Genomic DNA, 18,818 nt, shown 5'->3' with positions numbered 1-18,818 from the left:
CACCCTTTATTTCCTCTTGAATGTCTTTTTGCTTTAATCTTGCAGGTTGCAATGGCCAGCTGCAGTTTATGGTGTTTCTTTTGACCATCACCTGATTAACTGCTCATAATTCTCAGTATGCTCGTGATGAATATTGATTTTTAAAAAAGGGCAGAAAATATGGTAATGCAAAAGCGTAATTGGCCTTGACATGATGGTAGGTGGATGCTGTCTTCCAATGAGTTTCTTACTTCAGCAGGTGTCAGATCACATTTGTACAGTGCCTTTGATATGCAAAATCATCCCAGGCTCCTCATAAAGGTATCAGAAATACATGAACATCAAGCTGAAGGGTCAGTTGGACCTGGAACGTTAACTAAGCTCTCCCCACAGATGCTGCCAGATCTGGTGAGTTTTTCCAACAATTTCTGATTTTGTTTCTGATTTCCAGCAGCTGTAGTTATTTGAAAAAAATGTGGCAAGCAAGTAAATCACTGTCATCAACAAATGTTTGAATCTCAAACTAACAATGGCATAAATGACAATTTTAGAAGTTGGACTGAAAGAGGGATCCAGGTGAACAATATTAAAGAAGTGAAAAGGCATTTTGGTGATGGAGAGGTTGGAATTCCAGCTCAGTATGACATTCAATGCTTTACTCGTTCACAGGATATAGACATTTATTGCCAATCCCTAGTTGCCCTTGGTAGTGGTGAGCTACATTCTTGAACCACTTCCCTACTAACCAGTTCTGCCACCTTCAGGGAGCTGTGGACAAGCACCCCAAGGTCACTGTGTTCGTCTGAGTTTTCTAATGTCCTGTTATCCACTAAGTATTCCCTTGTCACTTCCATCAACTCTCATGTGTGTTGTCCCAACTCTGATGCAGAACAATTCTAGGTGGTCAGAAACCTAAAAAAGTTAAACTAGCTTAGCAATCTGCATCCCATCTGAATGGTACAACCTTCCTGATATGAGAATCTACATTAATGAATAAATTAAATACTAGTCACTGCCATGGTAGGTTGGTTAGTAGTGGTTTCAAATCCCACTCCAGGAGTAAGAGCATTGATTGGCATATACCCAGAGATTAAGTGTGGGGTGCTGGAAATTAGTTTTCATTCAATTATTTCTCATTTTATCTCATCTTGACACCATCCAGAAGCTCCCCACATACATTCAGGACATCAGCCAAGCCTTCCATCTTCTCCATGACTTTTGTTTCCCCAGCCTCCAATGCCTCATTCTTCACCATGGAAATCCAGTCCTTTGCCATGACACATGGACATGTATAAGGCCTCTAAGTCCTCCATTTCTTCCTCTCCCAACGACACAACTTGTTACCCCGTGGGCAGCATGGTGGCACAGTGGTTAGCACTGCTGCCTCACAGCGCCAGAGACCCGGGTTCAATTCCCGACTCAGGCGACTGACTGTGTGGAGTTTGCACATTCTCCCCGTGTCTGCGTGGGTTTCCTCCGGGTGCTCCAGTTTCCTCCCACAGTCAAAAAATGTGCAGGTTAGGTGAATTGGCTGTGCTAAATTGCCCGTAGTGTTAGGTAAGGGGTAAATGTAGGGTAATGGGTCTGGATGGGTGCGCTTTGGCGGGTCGGTTTGGACTTGTTGGGCCAAAGGGCCTGTTTCCACACTGTAAGTAATCTAATCTAATCTAATTGACACACACATTTGATTGACGAAACCAGTTCTCACTCTGAACTGCTCCTTCGAATCCTCCCACTTCCTTCAGGCCAAAGGGGTAGCCATGGGCACCTGCATCGGCCCAGTCTCTTCATCGGATAACTGGAACAGTCCATCTTCCGCAGTTACATTGGCTTCATTCCCCAGCTTTTCCTCAACTACATTGACGACAGTAACAGCACCACCTCGTACTCCCTCAAGGAGATTAAATAGTTCATCAACTTCACGAACACCTTCTATCCTGACCTCAGGTTTACCTGGACACCCACCATTTCCTCCCCTTCCTGGGCCTTTCCATCTCTATTTCCAGCAACCAACTCAACATGGACATCTACTTCAAACCCACCAACTCCCACAGCGACTTGGGATACACCTCCTTCCAGGCCCCTTACTCCCAATTCATCCACTGTATCTGCTCCCAGGAGGAGAAATTCCATTCCACAATATCCCAGATGGATCTGATTTCAAGGATTGTAATTTTCCCTCCCATGTGATCAACAATGCTCGCCAGCGCATCTCCTCCACTTCCAACATCTCTGGCCTTGAACCCCACCCCTCCCACTGCAACAAGGATAGAACTCCCCGGTCCTGCAACAAGGATAGAACCAACCTCCGGATGCGGCCATTTCTGCCACCTACAATCAGACCCCACCAGCAGAGGTATATTTCCCTTCTCACTCCATTAGTTTTCCAAACAGACCATTCCGTCCATGATTCCCTTGATGCCTTTCAAACCATCCTCTCCTCCTGGCACCTTGCCCTGCCACAGCAAGGGGTGTAAAACTGTGCCTACTCCTGCCCCCACCCAACTTACCTCCATCCAAGGATCCTTCTACAGAACATTACAGAACATTTGGGCGGCACGGTGGCACAGTGGTTAGCACTGCTACCTCACATCGCCAGAGACCCGGGTTCAATTCCCGCCTCAGGCGACTGACTGTGTGGAGTTTGCACGTTCTCCCCGTGTCTGCGTGGGTTTCCTCCGGGTGCTCTGGTTTCCTCCCACAGTCCAAAAATGTGCAGGGTCAGGTGAATTGGCCATGCTAAATTGCCCGTAGTGTTAGGTAAGGGGTAAATGTAGGGGTATGGGTGGGTTTCGGTTCGGCGGGTCGGTGTGGACTTGTTGGGCCGAAGGGCCTGTTTCCACAGTGTGTAATCTAATCTAATCTAATTACAGTGCGGTACAGGCCCTTGATGTTGCGCCAACCTGTCATACCAATCTAAAGCCCATCTAACCTACACTATTCCATGTATGTCCATATGCTTGTCCAATGAAGACTTAAATGTACTTAAAGTTGGTGAATCTACTACTGTCGCAGGCAAAGCATTCCATACTCTTACTACTCTCTGAGTAAAGAAACTACCTCTGACATCTGTCCTATATCTATCACCCCTCAATTTAAAGCTGTGCTCGCCATCACCATTCTTGGAAAAAGGATCTCCCTTTCCATCCTATCTAACCCTCTGATTATCTTATATGTCTCTGTTAAGTCACCTCTCAACCTCCTTCTTTGTAACGAAAACAGCCTCAAATTCCTCAGCCTTTCCTTGTAAGACCTTCCCTCCATACCAGGCAACAACCTAGTAAATCTCCTCTGCACCCTTTCCACATCCTGCTTATAATACGGTGACCAGAACTGTACACAATACTTCAAGTGCGGCCACATCCAGCAGAGATTTTCCTGCACATCCAAATACCTCATCTACTGTGTCCATTGCTCTTGATGTGGTCTCCTCTACACTGGAGAGGCAGGACGGCAACTCACGCAACATTTCAGGGAGCATCTCTGGAACATGCACCAAACAACCCCACTGCCCTGTGGCCGAGCGCTTCAATCCCCCCGCCCGCCCTCCACCAAGGGCATACAAGTGCTGGGCCTCCTCCACCGCCAAATCCAAGCCAACTGATGCCTGGAGGAAGAATGCCCCTTCCAACCCCGTGGCATCAACATTGACTTTACTAGTTTCCTTATCTCCCTCCCCCATCCCAGATCCAACTGTGGGACTCCGCACCAGCCTCAACCTCTCAATTTTCCTTCCCACTTATTTGCTCCACACTCCCCTATCACCATCTCCTTACACCTCCATCTACCTAATTGGCTTCCCAGCTACCTCACCCCCACTGTCCTATTTATCTCTCAGCCCCCTTTCCCACATCCCTGATGAAGGGCTTTTGCCTGAAAAGTTGATTCTCCTGCTCCTCGGATGATGCCTGTTGTGCTTTTCCAGCGCCAGACTTTTGGACTCTGATCTCCAGAATCTGCAGCCCTCACTTTCTCCAAATACCCACAAAGTGCTGACTTAGAGGCATGCACTTTTAGATCAGACATTACATGACAATCTATTGATCTATTAAAAAACTAAATAAATATTGAACATGGAATCATACCAAAATTAAACAAAATGCAGTCAAATGTAATAGTTTATTTTTGTCTGTACATAAATGGTTGTTATTTTACAGTAAGTTAAACACGTATTAAACAAGAGCATGTTATGTATATTCATCACTTTGAATTTACCAGCACAGATACTGAGAACTGCACAGATACAAGACATGATTTTAGTTTGTTTTAAATCCATTTAAAAAATAAATTATAGTGAGTATAAGGCATCATCCTTAGTTTATGTTTTAGGAAACATGTATAATTGCTCCATGAAAGGGAGTTAAATATTTTCCAAAAAGTGCCATTTACCAGACACGTTCCAAACAAGAAATATGAAAATTATTTCAAGTTTATGCACAATTGTCAAGTGTCCCCTAATTGACAGGGGGAAGGAAATACACCTTTGCCAGTTTTAGTGAAATTGTAAGCCTGTGTATAAAATAAATTTTCAAAAAGAAAATCTTTCCCCAGAATATCTTAACTGAAAAAATACCTAAAGAATTAGGATAATCTGCAAACTTTAGTTACACCTTTTTGGAATGCCCATGCAGAAGCACATAAACTGAGTAATTTCATGAATGTTGAACAATTCTCAGCTGAGACAGGACAACAAAGGCCAAATAAACCAGTTGTTTCACAATTTGCAGTTGATCAATTGTTCAAAACTTATGCTGATCTTTTATATTCACAGCTATTTGAAAGACTAGAAAAAATAAATGAAGACAAAAACTTACAGAAAACTTAAAATCTACTTCTACTTATCTGAACCAATGCAACAAATCTTCACTGTCAAATTATAAGCTTGAAATTTCAGCTAGAGGAACCAAAATAAAATCACCCATGTATTGAGTGTGGGGAAAATATTCAAATTTATTCTACAGGTATTGGATACAATTACTGCACATAATGTAATGAACTGAATAATGATACATTTCAGAGAACTGATTTACTGTTTCCACTGTCAATATTCTGCTTAATAAATATACCTTGGTTTAGATGATCAATATTAATTTCGAGGCGTTACAAGTGCTAACTAATTATGGACTGTGCTTAACTCCAAATTTTAGATATCAATATTAATTCAATACTTAATTTCTCTCCAAACTTCTTGGATCTCATTGTCCCCATTTTTTCTCCTGCACCTGGTACAGTACAAATTTGCTCAGTGTTGCTCTGATTTTGATCAATACAAAAGTACACAGCAATTACCAAAACTAGCAACCGTTTTCTCCTGCACTGAACAGTCCAACTTTCACCTAGTCTCCCAAAATAGATTCTCCAGCTGCTTTCATGTGGAAAAATGATGGTGCTCCTTGAGTTAATATCTAACACTTGCCATTCTGAACTTAGGTGCGTTTTTGTTTTTACTTTGGCCACTTGCAGTAAAGTATCACTTAATAAAGTCATGAACTTGGTATATTTTAGTGATTTTCCGTATCAAGAGACATACATCATCTCAATGGCAGTTGTGCTTTTGTGTAGCACAAACAAGTGATAGTATTTAGGTCCGGGACTGGAGTGGAAGCCTCAACATTAAATCTGCAAAATGACTCATGCTTGGTTGTTTACTTTGGCGTTTGATGTGTTCTAATGTTCTCACCTTCAAAACAATAAAACATGGATCAGAAATGCAGACAATTCATAATAAAAAGTGGCAGATGTTAGAAAATGCTCTATAATTATCCAAAAACATATTGTAAAGATCACATTGCAATATTTTTAAGAATAATTAAAAATTCAGGAATTTTCAGCCAGGAGATCAATCTCTGAAGCATCTGAAATTGCCAAGTGAGCCACTCAGTTCCTAGACAATTAAGGTTGGGCAAGAAATGGTAACTTTGCTAGTGACACACACACATTCAGTGAAAAGAAATGTCATTTTTAAAAGTGACTTACGATTCAAATACTTAAGCACAATGCTGCTACAACTTTTTTCCAAATGGTTAAAATTCTTTAAAACTGGATCACCTTTGACTCTTTGATCGCTCAATCAGACTCTATACTTTAGACCTGAAAATATTCGATGACGCTCCCTCCAACGCCCTCTAGGGCTGAAAGCTCCAGACACAACCCTCAAATAAAAAAACTTCCATCTTAAATGATAGAAGGGACCACATATCCTTCCTTTTTGGACTATAAACTGGACTGGAAGTCAGACACAATTATACAACTGAGATATCAGGAGAGTTCTGCAACTTGAAAAATCAAGTGTCTCAAGGGAAAGAGTCATACAACTGCAGCTCTATAAGACTATGTTTCTTTTGATGCAGTGAGGTCATTACATTATTGAGATAGAAGCAATAGATGCTTTTGAGTTAAGGAAAACTGCCCAATGTCATCCTTCAGATTGATCAAGGTGTAGTTTGCTACAGATACGTGAAAAATAGAGCCAGAAATATTGAAAGCCAGAGAAAAGATTTTACAGGGAGAGGGAGGGAGGGAGAAGATAAGAATAAACACTAAATCTCAAGGAAAGAATTCTAACACATGAAAAGACCTAGGTCCATCTGATCAGCTACTGAATCGAAGAACAGTCATCATTCTACGGATAAGACCTTGTCACCATTGCTAAAATTAAAAGAACTGTAAGACAGCTTAACCTGCCCTCGTGGTCCGGACTTTGGATCTTCAAAATTTTATTTCTCGTCTCTATTTTTCTACTCAATCTATATCAAACCATCCTTTTTTTAACCCATCCTATTTGTGAATGAGTGTGCACATTTGATATCTAACAGTTTAAGTCACATTGTACCAGATTAATGATTTCTCCTTTTCTCTGCCTTTTATTGAACAATTATTTCCCTGTCAACAATGAAACCTGTTGTGATTTGCTTTTGTCCCAAATAGCAGCTTATCATGAAAAATGATCATCCTGTAATTTAAACAGGGTGGCATGGTGGCTCAGTGATGAGCACTGCTGCCTTACAGTGCCAGGGACCTGGGTTCAATTCTACCTTTGGATGATTGTCTGTGTGGAGTTTGCACATTCTGCCCATGTGTGCAGGGGATTTCCTCTGGTTTCCATGCAGGTTAGGTGGATTAGCTATGGGAATTATAGGGTTACAAGGGTAGGGTAGGTCTGGGTGGAATGTTTTTTCAGAGAGTTAGTGTGAACTTGATGGGCTGCTTCCACACCTGTAGGGATTCTATGATTTCATGGCACATTTTGTAAGAGCTTGTGGAAAACTGGGGCACAATCATCAACACACACTTCCAGTTTTGTTAGAACAGTGGCAGAACCTTTATTTTCAAACTGTGTCCCACTTCCAAAAAGGATAAGCTTATTGCTCCAGGATTTAGATGTTTCAGATGAGATAGAAAGGAATGTAAAAGGGGTGGGGAAATTGTATTGTTAATGATAAGGGAGAATATCACAGCTGTATGCAGGGAGGGCACCTTGGAGGGCTCATCCAGCGAGGCATTATGGATAAAATGCAGGAATAGCAACACTTTGATGGGATTGTACTACACGCCTCAACATCCAGCAGGAGACAGAACAATAGATATGTGGACAGAATGGAGAAATGTGAAAAAAAACAAGAGGGTTGCCACGGTTGGTGATTTTAACTCCACAAGGCGACCTGATAGAAGTTCATAAAATTAAGATAGGCATAGATAGAATGGATAGTCAGGGTCTTTTTTCCCCCCAGGGTAGAAATGCCAATGACAAGGTGACAGGTTTAAGGTAAAAAGGGGTTAAGTTTAAAAGCTGCGTGAGAGGCAAGTATTTTAGGCAAGAGGGTGGTAAGCACTTGGAATGTGCTGCCAGGTGAGTGGGACAATAGCATCATTTAAGAGTTATCTTGACAGATATACGAGGAGGCAGGGTATACCCAGGAATATGGACAGTGTAGAGGCCAAAGGTTTTTGTTCAGAGAGGCAGCATGTGTTGGTACAGACTTGATGTGCCAAAGGGCCTGTCCCTGTGTTCTTTAGTGTTATAAGGTTCTCTGTTCCTGGCCCCTCCAATAACAGAGATCATCCTTTCAGTATCTACGCGGGAGGCCTTTCCAGGATCTCGGATGTTTTAATAACATTACCCTTCATTCTTCTAAACTCTAATGGCTACAGACCCAACCTATCATTGTAGGGATCAGTCAAGCAAACCGGAGTCTAATGCAATTATGCCCTTTCTTAAATAAGGTGATCAACACAGCACCTTGAGTATTGTATGTTGTTATCCCAACACAACTCTGTAGAACTACAGCAAAACATTCCGGTTGTTATAATCCATACTTCTTGCAATAAATGACATTCAATTGGTCATAAGTTACTGATGACAAAGTTAGCTGTCATTATAGACAGTGGAGATGACAGCATATACATATCATTCTGCTATAACGCACATTTCATTACAGTGCATTCGCTGTGGCGTGATTGATGAACTGGAGACACTGTTTCTAAAGTGCAAACCATTAAAGTGTGTATTGGTTACAACATGATTCCGGCCCCATTTGTTTAAATGGGCCACTATTGCACAATGTCCTTAGAACGCGAGATCATGTGAGAACAGAACCATCACGTTACAGCAGAGCAGACTGTAATTACAAATGGATAGTGATAGATTAAGTGAATGACCAATATTGTGGCAGATAGAGTTCAAATGTAATGCAAGTGTGAAGTTATCCATGTTGGACTGAAAAACAATAGATCAGGGTACTTTCTGGATAGTTTGATATTACATTCAGTGGATGCCCACAGAGACTGGGGAGTTCAGATGTGCTGATCTTTAAAGTGACAAAACCAGATGCAGAAAATAATCAAGACGACTAATGGAATTCTGACCTCTATATCTGGAGGACTGAAGTACAGAGATTTAAAGATTATGCTGCAGTTCTACAAAATCCTGGTTAGATCAGATCTTGGAGACAGCGAGCAAATCTGTCCATCACACCTTAGGAAGGATAAATTGATCTTGGAATGCAACATAGGCTTACAAGAATGACAGGGCGGCACGGTGGCTCAGTGGTTAGCACTGCTGCCTCTCAGCACCAGGGACACGGGTTCAATTCCCGCATTGGGCAACTGTCTGTGTGGAGTTTGCACATTCTCCCCGTGTCTGCATGGGTTTCCTCTAGGTACTCCAGTTTCCTACCACAGTCTAAAGATGTGCAGGTTAGTTGAATTGGTCATTCTAAATTGTCCATAGTATTGGGTTTAGGGGAATGAGTCTGAGTGGGTTGCTCTTCGGATGGGTTGGTGTGGACTTGTTGGGCCGAAGGGCCTGTTTCCACACTGTAGGGAATCTAATCTACATCTGGACTTCAGGAAGTTACGGCATGGTGGCTCAGTCGTTAGCATTGCTGCCTCACAGTGCAGGGACCCGGGTTCAATTCCAGCCTGTGTGTGGAGTTTGCACAAATGGAAGATATAGAATGTAGGGAAATAGATGGTGACATCTTGAAAAACGTCCATATTACAGAGGAGGAAGTGCTGGATGTCTTGAAATGTACAAAAGTGTATAAATCCCAGGACCTGATCAGGTGTACCCGAGAACTCTGTGGGAAGCTAGGGAAGTGATTGCTGGGCCTCTTACTGAGATATTTGTATCAATAGTCACATGTGAGGTGCTGGAAGACTGGAGGTTAACTAACACGGTGCCACTATTTAAGAAAGGTGGTAAGGACAAGCCAGGGAACTATAGACTAGTGAGCCTGAAGTTGGTGATGGGCAAGTTGTTGGAGGGAATCCTGAGGGACAGGATGTACATGTATTTGGAAAGGCAAGGACTGATTAGGGATAGTCAACATGGCTTTGTGGGTGGGAAATCGTGTTTCACAAGCTTGATTGAGTTTTTTAAAGTAACAAAAAGGATCGATGAGGGCAGAGCGGTAGATGTGATCTATTATAGACAATAGGTGCAGGAGTAGGCCATTCTGCCCTTCGAGCCTGCACCACCATTCATTATGATCATGGCTGATCATCCTCAATCAGTATCCTGTTCCTGCCTTATCTCCATAACCCTTGATTCCACTATCCTTGAGAGCTCTATCCAACTCTTTCTTAAACGAATCCAGAGACTGGGCCTCCACTGCCTTTTGGGGCAGAGCATTCCACACAGCCACCACTCTCTGGGTGAAGACGTTTCTCCTCATCTCTGTCCTAAATGGCCTACCCCTTATTTTGAAGCTGTGTCCTGTGGTTCGGAACTCACCCATCAACGGAAATATGTTTCCTGCCTCCAGAGTGTCAATCCTTTAATAATCTTATACATCAAAATCAGATCCCCTCTCAGCCTTCTAAACTCAAGGGTATACAAGCCCAGTCGCTCCAATCTTAAGATAATCCCACCATTCCAGGAATTGACCTTGTGAACCTACGCTGCACTCCCTCAATAGCCAAAATGTCTTTCCTCAAATTTGGAGACCAGAACTGCACACAGTACTCCAGGTGTGGTCTCACCAGGGCAATGTACAGCTGCAGAAGAACCTCTTTGTTTCTATACTCAATCCCTCTTGTTATGAAGGCTAGCATGCTATTAGCTTTCTTCACTACCTGCTGTACCTGCATGCTTGCCTTCATTGATTAGATTAGATTAATTAGATTAGATTAGATTACTTAGTGTGGAAACAGGCCCTTCGGCCCAACAAGTCCACACCGCCCCGCCGAAGCGCAACCCACCCATACCCCTACATTTACCCCTTACCTAACACTACGGGCAATTTAGCATGGCCAATTCACCTGACCTGCACATCTTTGGACTGTGGGAGGAAACCGGAGCACCCGGAGGAAACCCACGCAGACACGGGGAGAACATGCAAACTCCACACAGTCAGTCGCCTGAGGCAGGAATTGAACCCAGGTCTCTGGCACTGTGAGGCAGCAGTGCTAACCACTGGTGTACAAGAACACCCAGATCTCTTTGTACTGCCCCTTTACCTAAATTGACTTCATTTAGGTAGTAATCTGCCTTCCTGTTCTTGCCACCAAAGTGGATAACCATACATTTATCCACATTAAACTGCATCTGCCATGCATCTGTCCACTCACCTAACCTGTCCAGGTCACCCTGTAATCTCCTAACATCCTCCTCACATTTAACCCTGCCACCCAGCTTTGTATCATCAGCAAATTTGCTAATATTACGATTAATACCATCTTCTATATCATTAATATATATTGTAAAAAGCTGCGGTCCCAGCACTGATCCCTGTAGTACCCCACTGGTCACCGCCTGCCATTCCAAAAGGGAGCCATTTATGAACTTCAGTAAGGCATTCGACAAGGTTCCCCAAGGGAGACTGGTTAGCAAAGTTAGATCTCATGGAATACAGGGAGAACTAGCCATTTGGGTAGAGAACTGACTCAAAGCTAGAAGACAGAGGGTGGTGGTGGAGGGTTGTTTTTCAGACTGGAGGCTTGTGACCAGTGGCGTGGCGGAAGGATCAGTGCTGCGTCCACTACTTTTCGTCATTTATATAAATGATTTGGATGTGAGAATGCACTTGATGCAGTCTAAATGGATTTCATCAGGTCACCTTGATAAGGACCCTCATGGCAGACTAGTCAAGAAACGAAGAACCTATGGAATCCAAGGCAAAGTGACGTGTCAGATCCAAAATTGGCTCAGACACAGGAAGGTGTTGGTCGAAGGATGCTTCGGTGACTGGAAAACTGGTTCCCCAAGGGGTTTCACGTGGCTCAGTGCTGGGACTCTTGCTATTTGTGGTGAATGTTGATGATTTGTTGGGGAATGATCAAGAGGCTTGTGACTGACACAGTAAATGATAGCTATAAGCTGCATGAAGATATCAAAAGATTGGTCAGATATACACAGCAGTGACAAATAATTTAACCCAGAAAAACAGAACAGCCATAATGCACTTTCAGAGAACCTGCAAGGCAAGGGCTACAGTATGAATGGTGGCACCTTGGAAAGTACTGGAATCAGAGGGATTAATTATGCATATCAAGTTACCATCAGAACCAATGAGTCATTTCTAACAATCTAAAACATTCCATTAACAGGATGGTTACAGCACTGGAGGTCCATTCAGCCAGTTGGATTTCAGCTGGTCTTTTAAAGCACAGGTAAAAATCTGTCCCCCACTGCCCTTTTGTCCCTACAGATGCCATTTGCTGCCACAACTGATCATTCAGTGAATTTTCTGATCATTCAGTGGCAAAAGGCATTTGGAAGAAAGCAATGACTAATAAACTAATAGAACATGAATCGTGTAGGTTATTAAATTATAACACTGATGCATTGTTACTCTGTCCTTACCATGATCTTGGTGTCAGCAAACCCATGTTTTTGAGCAAGATTCCACAAATTTATTGTCAGCTGATTAAGTTTATGGTTTTGCAGATCTCCATGGGTGAGTATGCTGTTAAACAAGGATAACGCCAAAGCACTTTGTCGCTTCAAAGTCTGTAAAATGGAAGAGGTATAATGAGGATTTCATGCTGCAGTAACATTTATGCCAGACACACAGAGGGGTCCTCTGCATTGTCTGAGCTTAGGCATCAAATCAAAAGCATTGTAAGACACATTTTTTTTTTTTAACAAAAATACTGTTGAAAAATGATTGTTGCTTGGTTGCAAGTGGACTCTGATTTGTAGGGACATTACCATTGAGAATGTGCTATGAAAGAACTGTCAGAACAGAAGGGCAGCTTTGCATTTCTGAGGGAGACCAGAGCAAGTCTCCTCTCAGAAATACAGAGCTCCCACCCTTCATTAAAAGGAGAAGGGCAGAGTGACAACCTGCGTGGAAAAAGCAATTGAAGTATTGAAAGAATATAAATGAACGCTGTAACCAATGCACTATCTTACTTTGTTGAAGCTGAAAATAAACCATCTTGTACATTTGTGTAACTACTGGAGTTCACTGGAGATAGCAACCCTACTGAGATTTATATAGAATCTTTTACAAAGATTCCAAATCATATCAAAGCAGTGAAACAAAAAAATAAACGAATGCAAAAACAAAGGGAGTTGTTAAGCAAAGTGACCAGAAGCTAAGTCAGGGGGTGAACTCCAAGGAGGGAGTTACAGAGCATGCAACGCAACATCAGGAAACACGGAAACCAAAACTGAGGGAGGTGTGGCGGAGTATGCAAGAGGGTCTGGAAGAAAGTGACCAGGATAGCATTTTACAGTTAATGGATATTCTGGAAAGGGAGAAAGACAACACAAAACAAGTTTATAATTTTATTCACAGTCTGAGAACAAATACTGCTAAGCATGGTCAGGGGGTCATGAACAAGTGGAAGATGGTTGGTGCAGGGTGAGATAAAATCGAAAGCGCACTAGGCAAACTATTTGCAGGATGGCGGGGCAGCGTTCAGGCCAGGCCAAGTCAGACAGCACGGCAATGGTTAACTTTGGAGGATATGGGTTTCAACAGCAGATGGATTGAGACGGGGCGAAGGCAGATGATGCAATGGAGATGGCTTTATGATAAAGAGCTCATCAATTCAACGTTTATCTCAAAATTAGGTAGGGTGCTAAGCTGCAAACATTCAGGATTAGTATTTGTGCCAAAGGATGAATCTGCAGCTAAGCTGCAATTTTGAAAGGAGCTGAAAACAATGGCCCTCATTAGGTCAGGATCAAGTTGATAAACCATCTCACTCTCATGCTAACATTTCTTCCTGGGCTTGCTGCAAAGTCCCAACAAAGTGCAATGAAAGCTAAATGAACATCTCAATTGCCACAGAGATACTTCACAGCCTCCAGGACCTAATGTTGAATGACACAACCTCACAGCCTGACCAGAAGTGTCCTCCAATTTTTTTTTCACATTCCCTCTACTTTTCCAAGCCACCTCAAGCTCCTCCCTCCCCATCACCAAAATGGACTTGTCTAGTTTACTTTGCTCTCAGCCAAGATTACCTACTTTCTCCCTTTCATACCTTAAGTTACATCCATTTTACACCTGTTTCTATCAATCAGCTTGGTCTTTTGCTCTAGGCTTCCACATCATCTGCTTCCCTTCCTCAGCCGGAGTCAAAAATAGGAAAAGCACCATTTTCCAGCTCCTGTCAATTCTGGTGAAGAGCCGCAGCAAACTTAAAATGCAAACTGTTTTCTCTTTGCAGCTTCTGCCAGACCTGAGTTTCTCTAACATTGTCTGTTTGTTTCAGATTACCAGTATCTACAGTAGTTTGCTGCAGAAAGAGGGGCGATCTGATGGCATAGGGTAGTTAAAATGAATTGTCAGATAAACCCCAGGCTGCATTCCACAAGTAGAGGAGGAGCACTCCAGGAGAGTTTTACTGCCAGATACAGAGAAGACAAATCAGAAATGCAATGGCTAATACAAGGAGAAACAAAATAGATTTTGCCTTTATTTCAGAGACAGAGACATTGTTTACTTATTTACACTATTTACACTAATGTTTTGAGAGAATATCATTCAATTTTAAACCACAGCTGTCTCTCTGGTTTCCATATTATTCCATTAACAATTGTAATATCGACCTCCACAGCTATGATAAAGCATGATCATAACAGGAACATGCAGGTCTATTATTTACAGCTGAAAATGTGTTGCTGGAGAAGCGCAGCAGGTCAGGCAGCATCCAGGGAAGAGGAGAATCGACGTTTTGGGCATAAGCCCTTCTTCAGGAATGCTCACTTTCTCCTATTATTTACAGCCCAGTGGAAACAGAATGGTATTTCTAAGGAATTCTGTGTTGCTGACTCACACTGACACTTAAGGATGCGCATGGAACACTTTTCTCATTTACAGAATTCAATGAGAGTATTGCAGACCATTCTGAATATAGGCATGATTTGGTGAGTGGCTTTTCCCACAAAACTGTGAGATCAAGTTAAATATTCTAATTAGTTGTCCACTTATCAAAAACTTGACTAGCTTTTTTATAAGGAGAAAGTGAGGACTGCAGATGCTGGAGATCAGAGCTGAAAATGTGTTGCTGGAAAAGCGCAGCAGGTCAGGCAGCATCCAAGGAGCAGGAGAATCGACGTTTCGGGCATGAGCACTTCTTCAGGAATCATTCCGGAAGAAGGGCTCATGCCCGAAACGTCGATTCTCCTGCTCCTTGGATGCTGCCTGACTTGCTGCGCTTTTCCAGCAACACATTTTCAGCTCTAGATTTTTCATAACCACATTTAACCATTGTTGAAGAGACATTTCCTTGGTTCTCCTCCCATGGCAGATATTAGAAATCAACTGTTGATGAATGGCCTAATTTCAGACACCTGCCAACACTAGAATAGCAACCATTAGCTCCTGTCCCCATTTAGTATTCACTCAAACCTCAAACAAAATCCCAAAGTAGGTGACCAGCACTGGTGGGTTGGTGTGAGCAAAGTGCTTTACTCATTAGTTCCAAGATGTTTAATTGAATTATTTATACAGGTCTCAAGAAAACACATGGAAAGAAAATCAATTTAAATAACGAGGCCAGCTGTCACCAAAAAGGACACAGTAATCAGTACCCTTCAAATTAACATGAATAATACTAACCAACAAACTGGGAAAGAGGCATACCGAGCAAGCTGGAGAAACAGAAAACAAGAAACACTTCCATAAAGTGAGTCCTGAGAGTGGCTCCAAGCTTTCAAATTCATGAAACAATCTGTAGAAGGGGCTCCCTGCAGACTGAGCATTTATCCTGCTTCACTAAATGAGAGATTCTAGTATTTTCTTTTGCTACGTTAAACATTAGCTCAGATAAAAATGTTACATTTGAATCAGTAAGTCAAATGGTTTAAAAGCTTAACTGAGTACAAGAACAGCATCTTGTTACTATCTGAAGCCCTTGACATCAAACTAGATCAAGTATTCACCCCCGCTGTGAAAACGGTAAACTTTCACAAGAGATCCTTGCCCCGACATTTGTCTTTTTGCTTCAGCAATTGTTTACTTCCAGTTGGTAGAACATATTTTGTTACTGGGGCTGTATGGTACCTAGTACCCAAACATCTACAACAGTTTCCAGCATTTGGTTTCCAGCCTTGAAGAATGAAACATTGCTGTAGGTGATACAACACTAGGGAGAGCATCCTTTTCCCCACACCCTCACAAGCATATGGTGCCTAAGGCAACAGCTCAAAGAGAATGGCAGGTGGCATTACTAACAGCAGTGCATTCTGAAGTGGTTAAATAGATGGTGTGACAGGAAGTTTAATGATTTAATCAAAAGGGAGAAATCTGCAGGTACTTCAACAACTCATGATACACATTAAGCAGCTGTAACTTGCCCCTATTCAACTGTTGCAAGATTTTCCACGTCATCATAAATATCACCTCCCTGACTTTTAAGCTATAGCCCTATCCCTCAACTCACGTTACCCTGCCAACACTGTTTCCATTCCTTCTGGAGCATGCTCCATGGGTCTGAATTCATGCGGGTGCCAGTGTCCACCTTAGCTGACCAGTGCCACTTGTTTCAAGTCTCTCGCACAAGAGGACACATCCTCCCCACATCCACCTTGTCAGGACCCTGCTGGTTCTTGTATGTTTTAATCAAGCCACTTCTTCCTTTTCTAGATTTCAGCAAATACACGTGTAGCCTGTACAATCTTTCCACATTAGGCGATACACCCAATCCAAACACTGGTCGAGTAAGCCTTCTCTGAACTGCTTCTCTCCTTAAACAATGCATACAGTACTTTGGATGTGGTTTCACCGTGTATAACTGAAGTATGACATGCCCATTTTTGTATTCAATACACCTTGCAACAAACAAACAAGCAAGCAAGCACATTTTGTTAGCTTTCCTGTAACCAACTGCTGTACCTGTATATCAGCCTATGGTGATTCATGCACTAGGAGAACCCAATTACCATTTAGATAATATGCTTATCTGTTTTTTTACTTATAAAATGCCCACCATTTTCATACGTTATATTCCATTTGCCAGATCTCTATCCACTCACTAAACCTGTCTGCATCCTTATGCCTTTTTACTGTCATTAGCAAAATAATAACCGTATGTCAGATCCCTTCATCCAAGTCAACTGACATAAATGATAAAATGTTGAGGTTCTAGTACTGAAGCCTGTGGCACACCACTCATTACATCCTGCCAACCTCTCATTACATCCTGCCAACCTCTCATTACACCACTCATTACATCCTGCCAACCTCTCATTACACCACTCATTATATCCTGCCAACCAGACAAAGGTCCATTTATATCTTCACTGCTTCCTGTTAGCCGACCAATTTTCACTCCTTCACAATATGTTACTCCTTACACCATTATCTTCCACAGTGCCCTTTGGTGTTGCACTTTATCATTGGCTTCTGGAACTCCAAGCACAGAAGATCCACCATTGCCCTTTATTACTTTAAAAAAAACCTCCAATAAATTGGTTAAACAGGACTTCTCTTTAACAGAAACGTGCTGATTCTACCGGATATCCTTGAGCTTTTAAGTGCCTTACTGTAATATCTTTAATAACAGCCCCTAAGATATTCTCTTTGTCAGATGTGATGCTAACTAATCTGTGAGCAATCATCCAATCTAGTGGAATGTTCCCAAATTACTGGCAATTCTGTAAGATTATAACAAATGCATTAACAGCTCAGTTGCCATTCTCTGAACTTGCAAGAGCCGATAAGGGAGGTTAGGTGGGGAACTTTCAAATCATCATGCTGCCATATCAACAGCCAGAATCCTTCTCACAGAAAACACTCTAAAACCCAATTCAAACTCTGACCATTCACTGATAAACTGACTGTCTCTTTCATGAGGTGCCAAGTTAGCATTCAATATTTGCCATCTGCTCGAGTGTAAGCTCAAGCTGGGCTGTGATGAATTTAAAATGAAGGGCTTTTGCCCAAAATGTTGATATTCCTGCTCCTCGGATGCTACCTACAGTGCTTTTCCAGGACCACTCTAATCTAGACTGTGTTAGATTTCATCCTAATCACTTGTCACTCCATGGCTGCAACAATTTACTCAGTATCACTTCCCTGAATAATTGCAATTTTCCTTGCATTCTCCCCCTTTCTTCTATTCTTAATTTACACCTATATCTGGGATGTTACTTGCCCCCACTATAGATGAAGTGTGAAGAACAGGTGGCTCCTGACTAAACAACTTTTCATTCAACTACCGCAATTCCCACGTCCCTTCAGTCTTACAAACACTCAGTCATAGAGATGTACAGCATGGAAACAGACTCGTCAGTCCAACCTGCCCATGCCGACTAAATATCCCAACCCAATCTAGTCCCACCTGCCAGCACCCAGTCCATATCCCTCCAAACCCTTCCTATTCATATACCCCTCCAAATGCCTTTTAAATGTTGCAATTGTACTAGCCCCCACCACCACTTCTGGCAACTCATTCCATACACATACTAGTGTGTGTGTGTGTGTGTGAGAAAACGTTGTCCCTTATGTCTCTTTTATATCTTTCCCCGCTCACCCTAAACTTATGTCTTCTGGTTCTGGACTCCCCCACCCCAGGGAAAAGGCTTTGTCTATTTATCCTATCCATGCCCCTCATAATTTTGTAAACCTCTAAGGACACGCCTCAGCCTCCGACGCTCCAGGGAAAACAGCCCAAGCCTGTTCAGCCTCTCCCTGTAGCTCAAATCCTTCAACACTGGCAACATACTTGTGAATCTTTTCTGAACCCTTTCAAGTTTCACAGCATCTTTCTGATAAGAAGGAGACCAGAACTGCACGCAATATTCCAACAGTGGCCTAACTAATGTCCTGTACAGCCGCAACATGACCTCCCAACTCCTGTACTCAATACTCTGACCAATAAAGGAAAGCATACCAAACGCCTTCTTCACTATCCTATCTACCTGTGATTCAGCTATGAAC

General features: G+C 42.4%; 1 protein-coding gene across 2 annotated transcripts in view; it reads right to left on the bottom strand.

The window, feature by feature from the left end:
• Window positions 1-4,079: 4,079 nt before the first annotated feature.
• vps35l (VPS35 endosomal protein sorting factor like) overlaps window positions 4,080-18,818 on the bottom strand; it is a 154,495-nt gene continuing 139,756 nt past the window's right edge. For both annotated transcript variants that reach the window (XM_043712168.1, XM_043712169.1), the window contains 2 exons: window positions 12,284-12,430; window positions 4,080-5,659 (listed from right to left, as the gene is read on the bottom strand). In XM_043712168.1, coding sequence (XP_043568103.1) covers window positions 5,561-5,659; window positions 12,284-12,430 — 246 coding nt within the window. In that variant the 3' untranslated portion in view covers window positions 4,080-5,560. The remainder of the gene's footprint in view (window positions 5,660-12,283; window positions 12,431-18,818) is intronic.

This window comes from Chiloscyllium plagiosum, chromosome 21 (genome assembly GCF_004010195.1).
Source record: "Chiloscyllium plagiosum isolate BGI_BamShark_2017 chromosome 21, ASM401019v2, whole genome shotgun sequence".
In the NCBI taxonomy this organism is placed as follows: Eukaryota; Metazoa; Chordata; class Chondrichthyes; order Orectolobiformes; family Hemiscylliidae; genus Chiloscyllium; species Chiloscyllium plagiosum.
The sequence above is the reverse complement of the archived record's forward strand: the minus strand, read 5'-3'. Positions and strand labels throughout refer to the sequence as shown.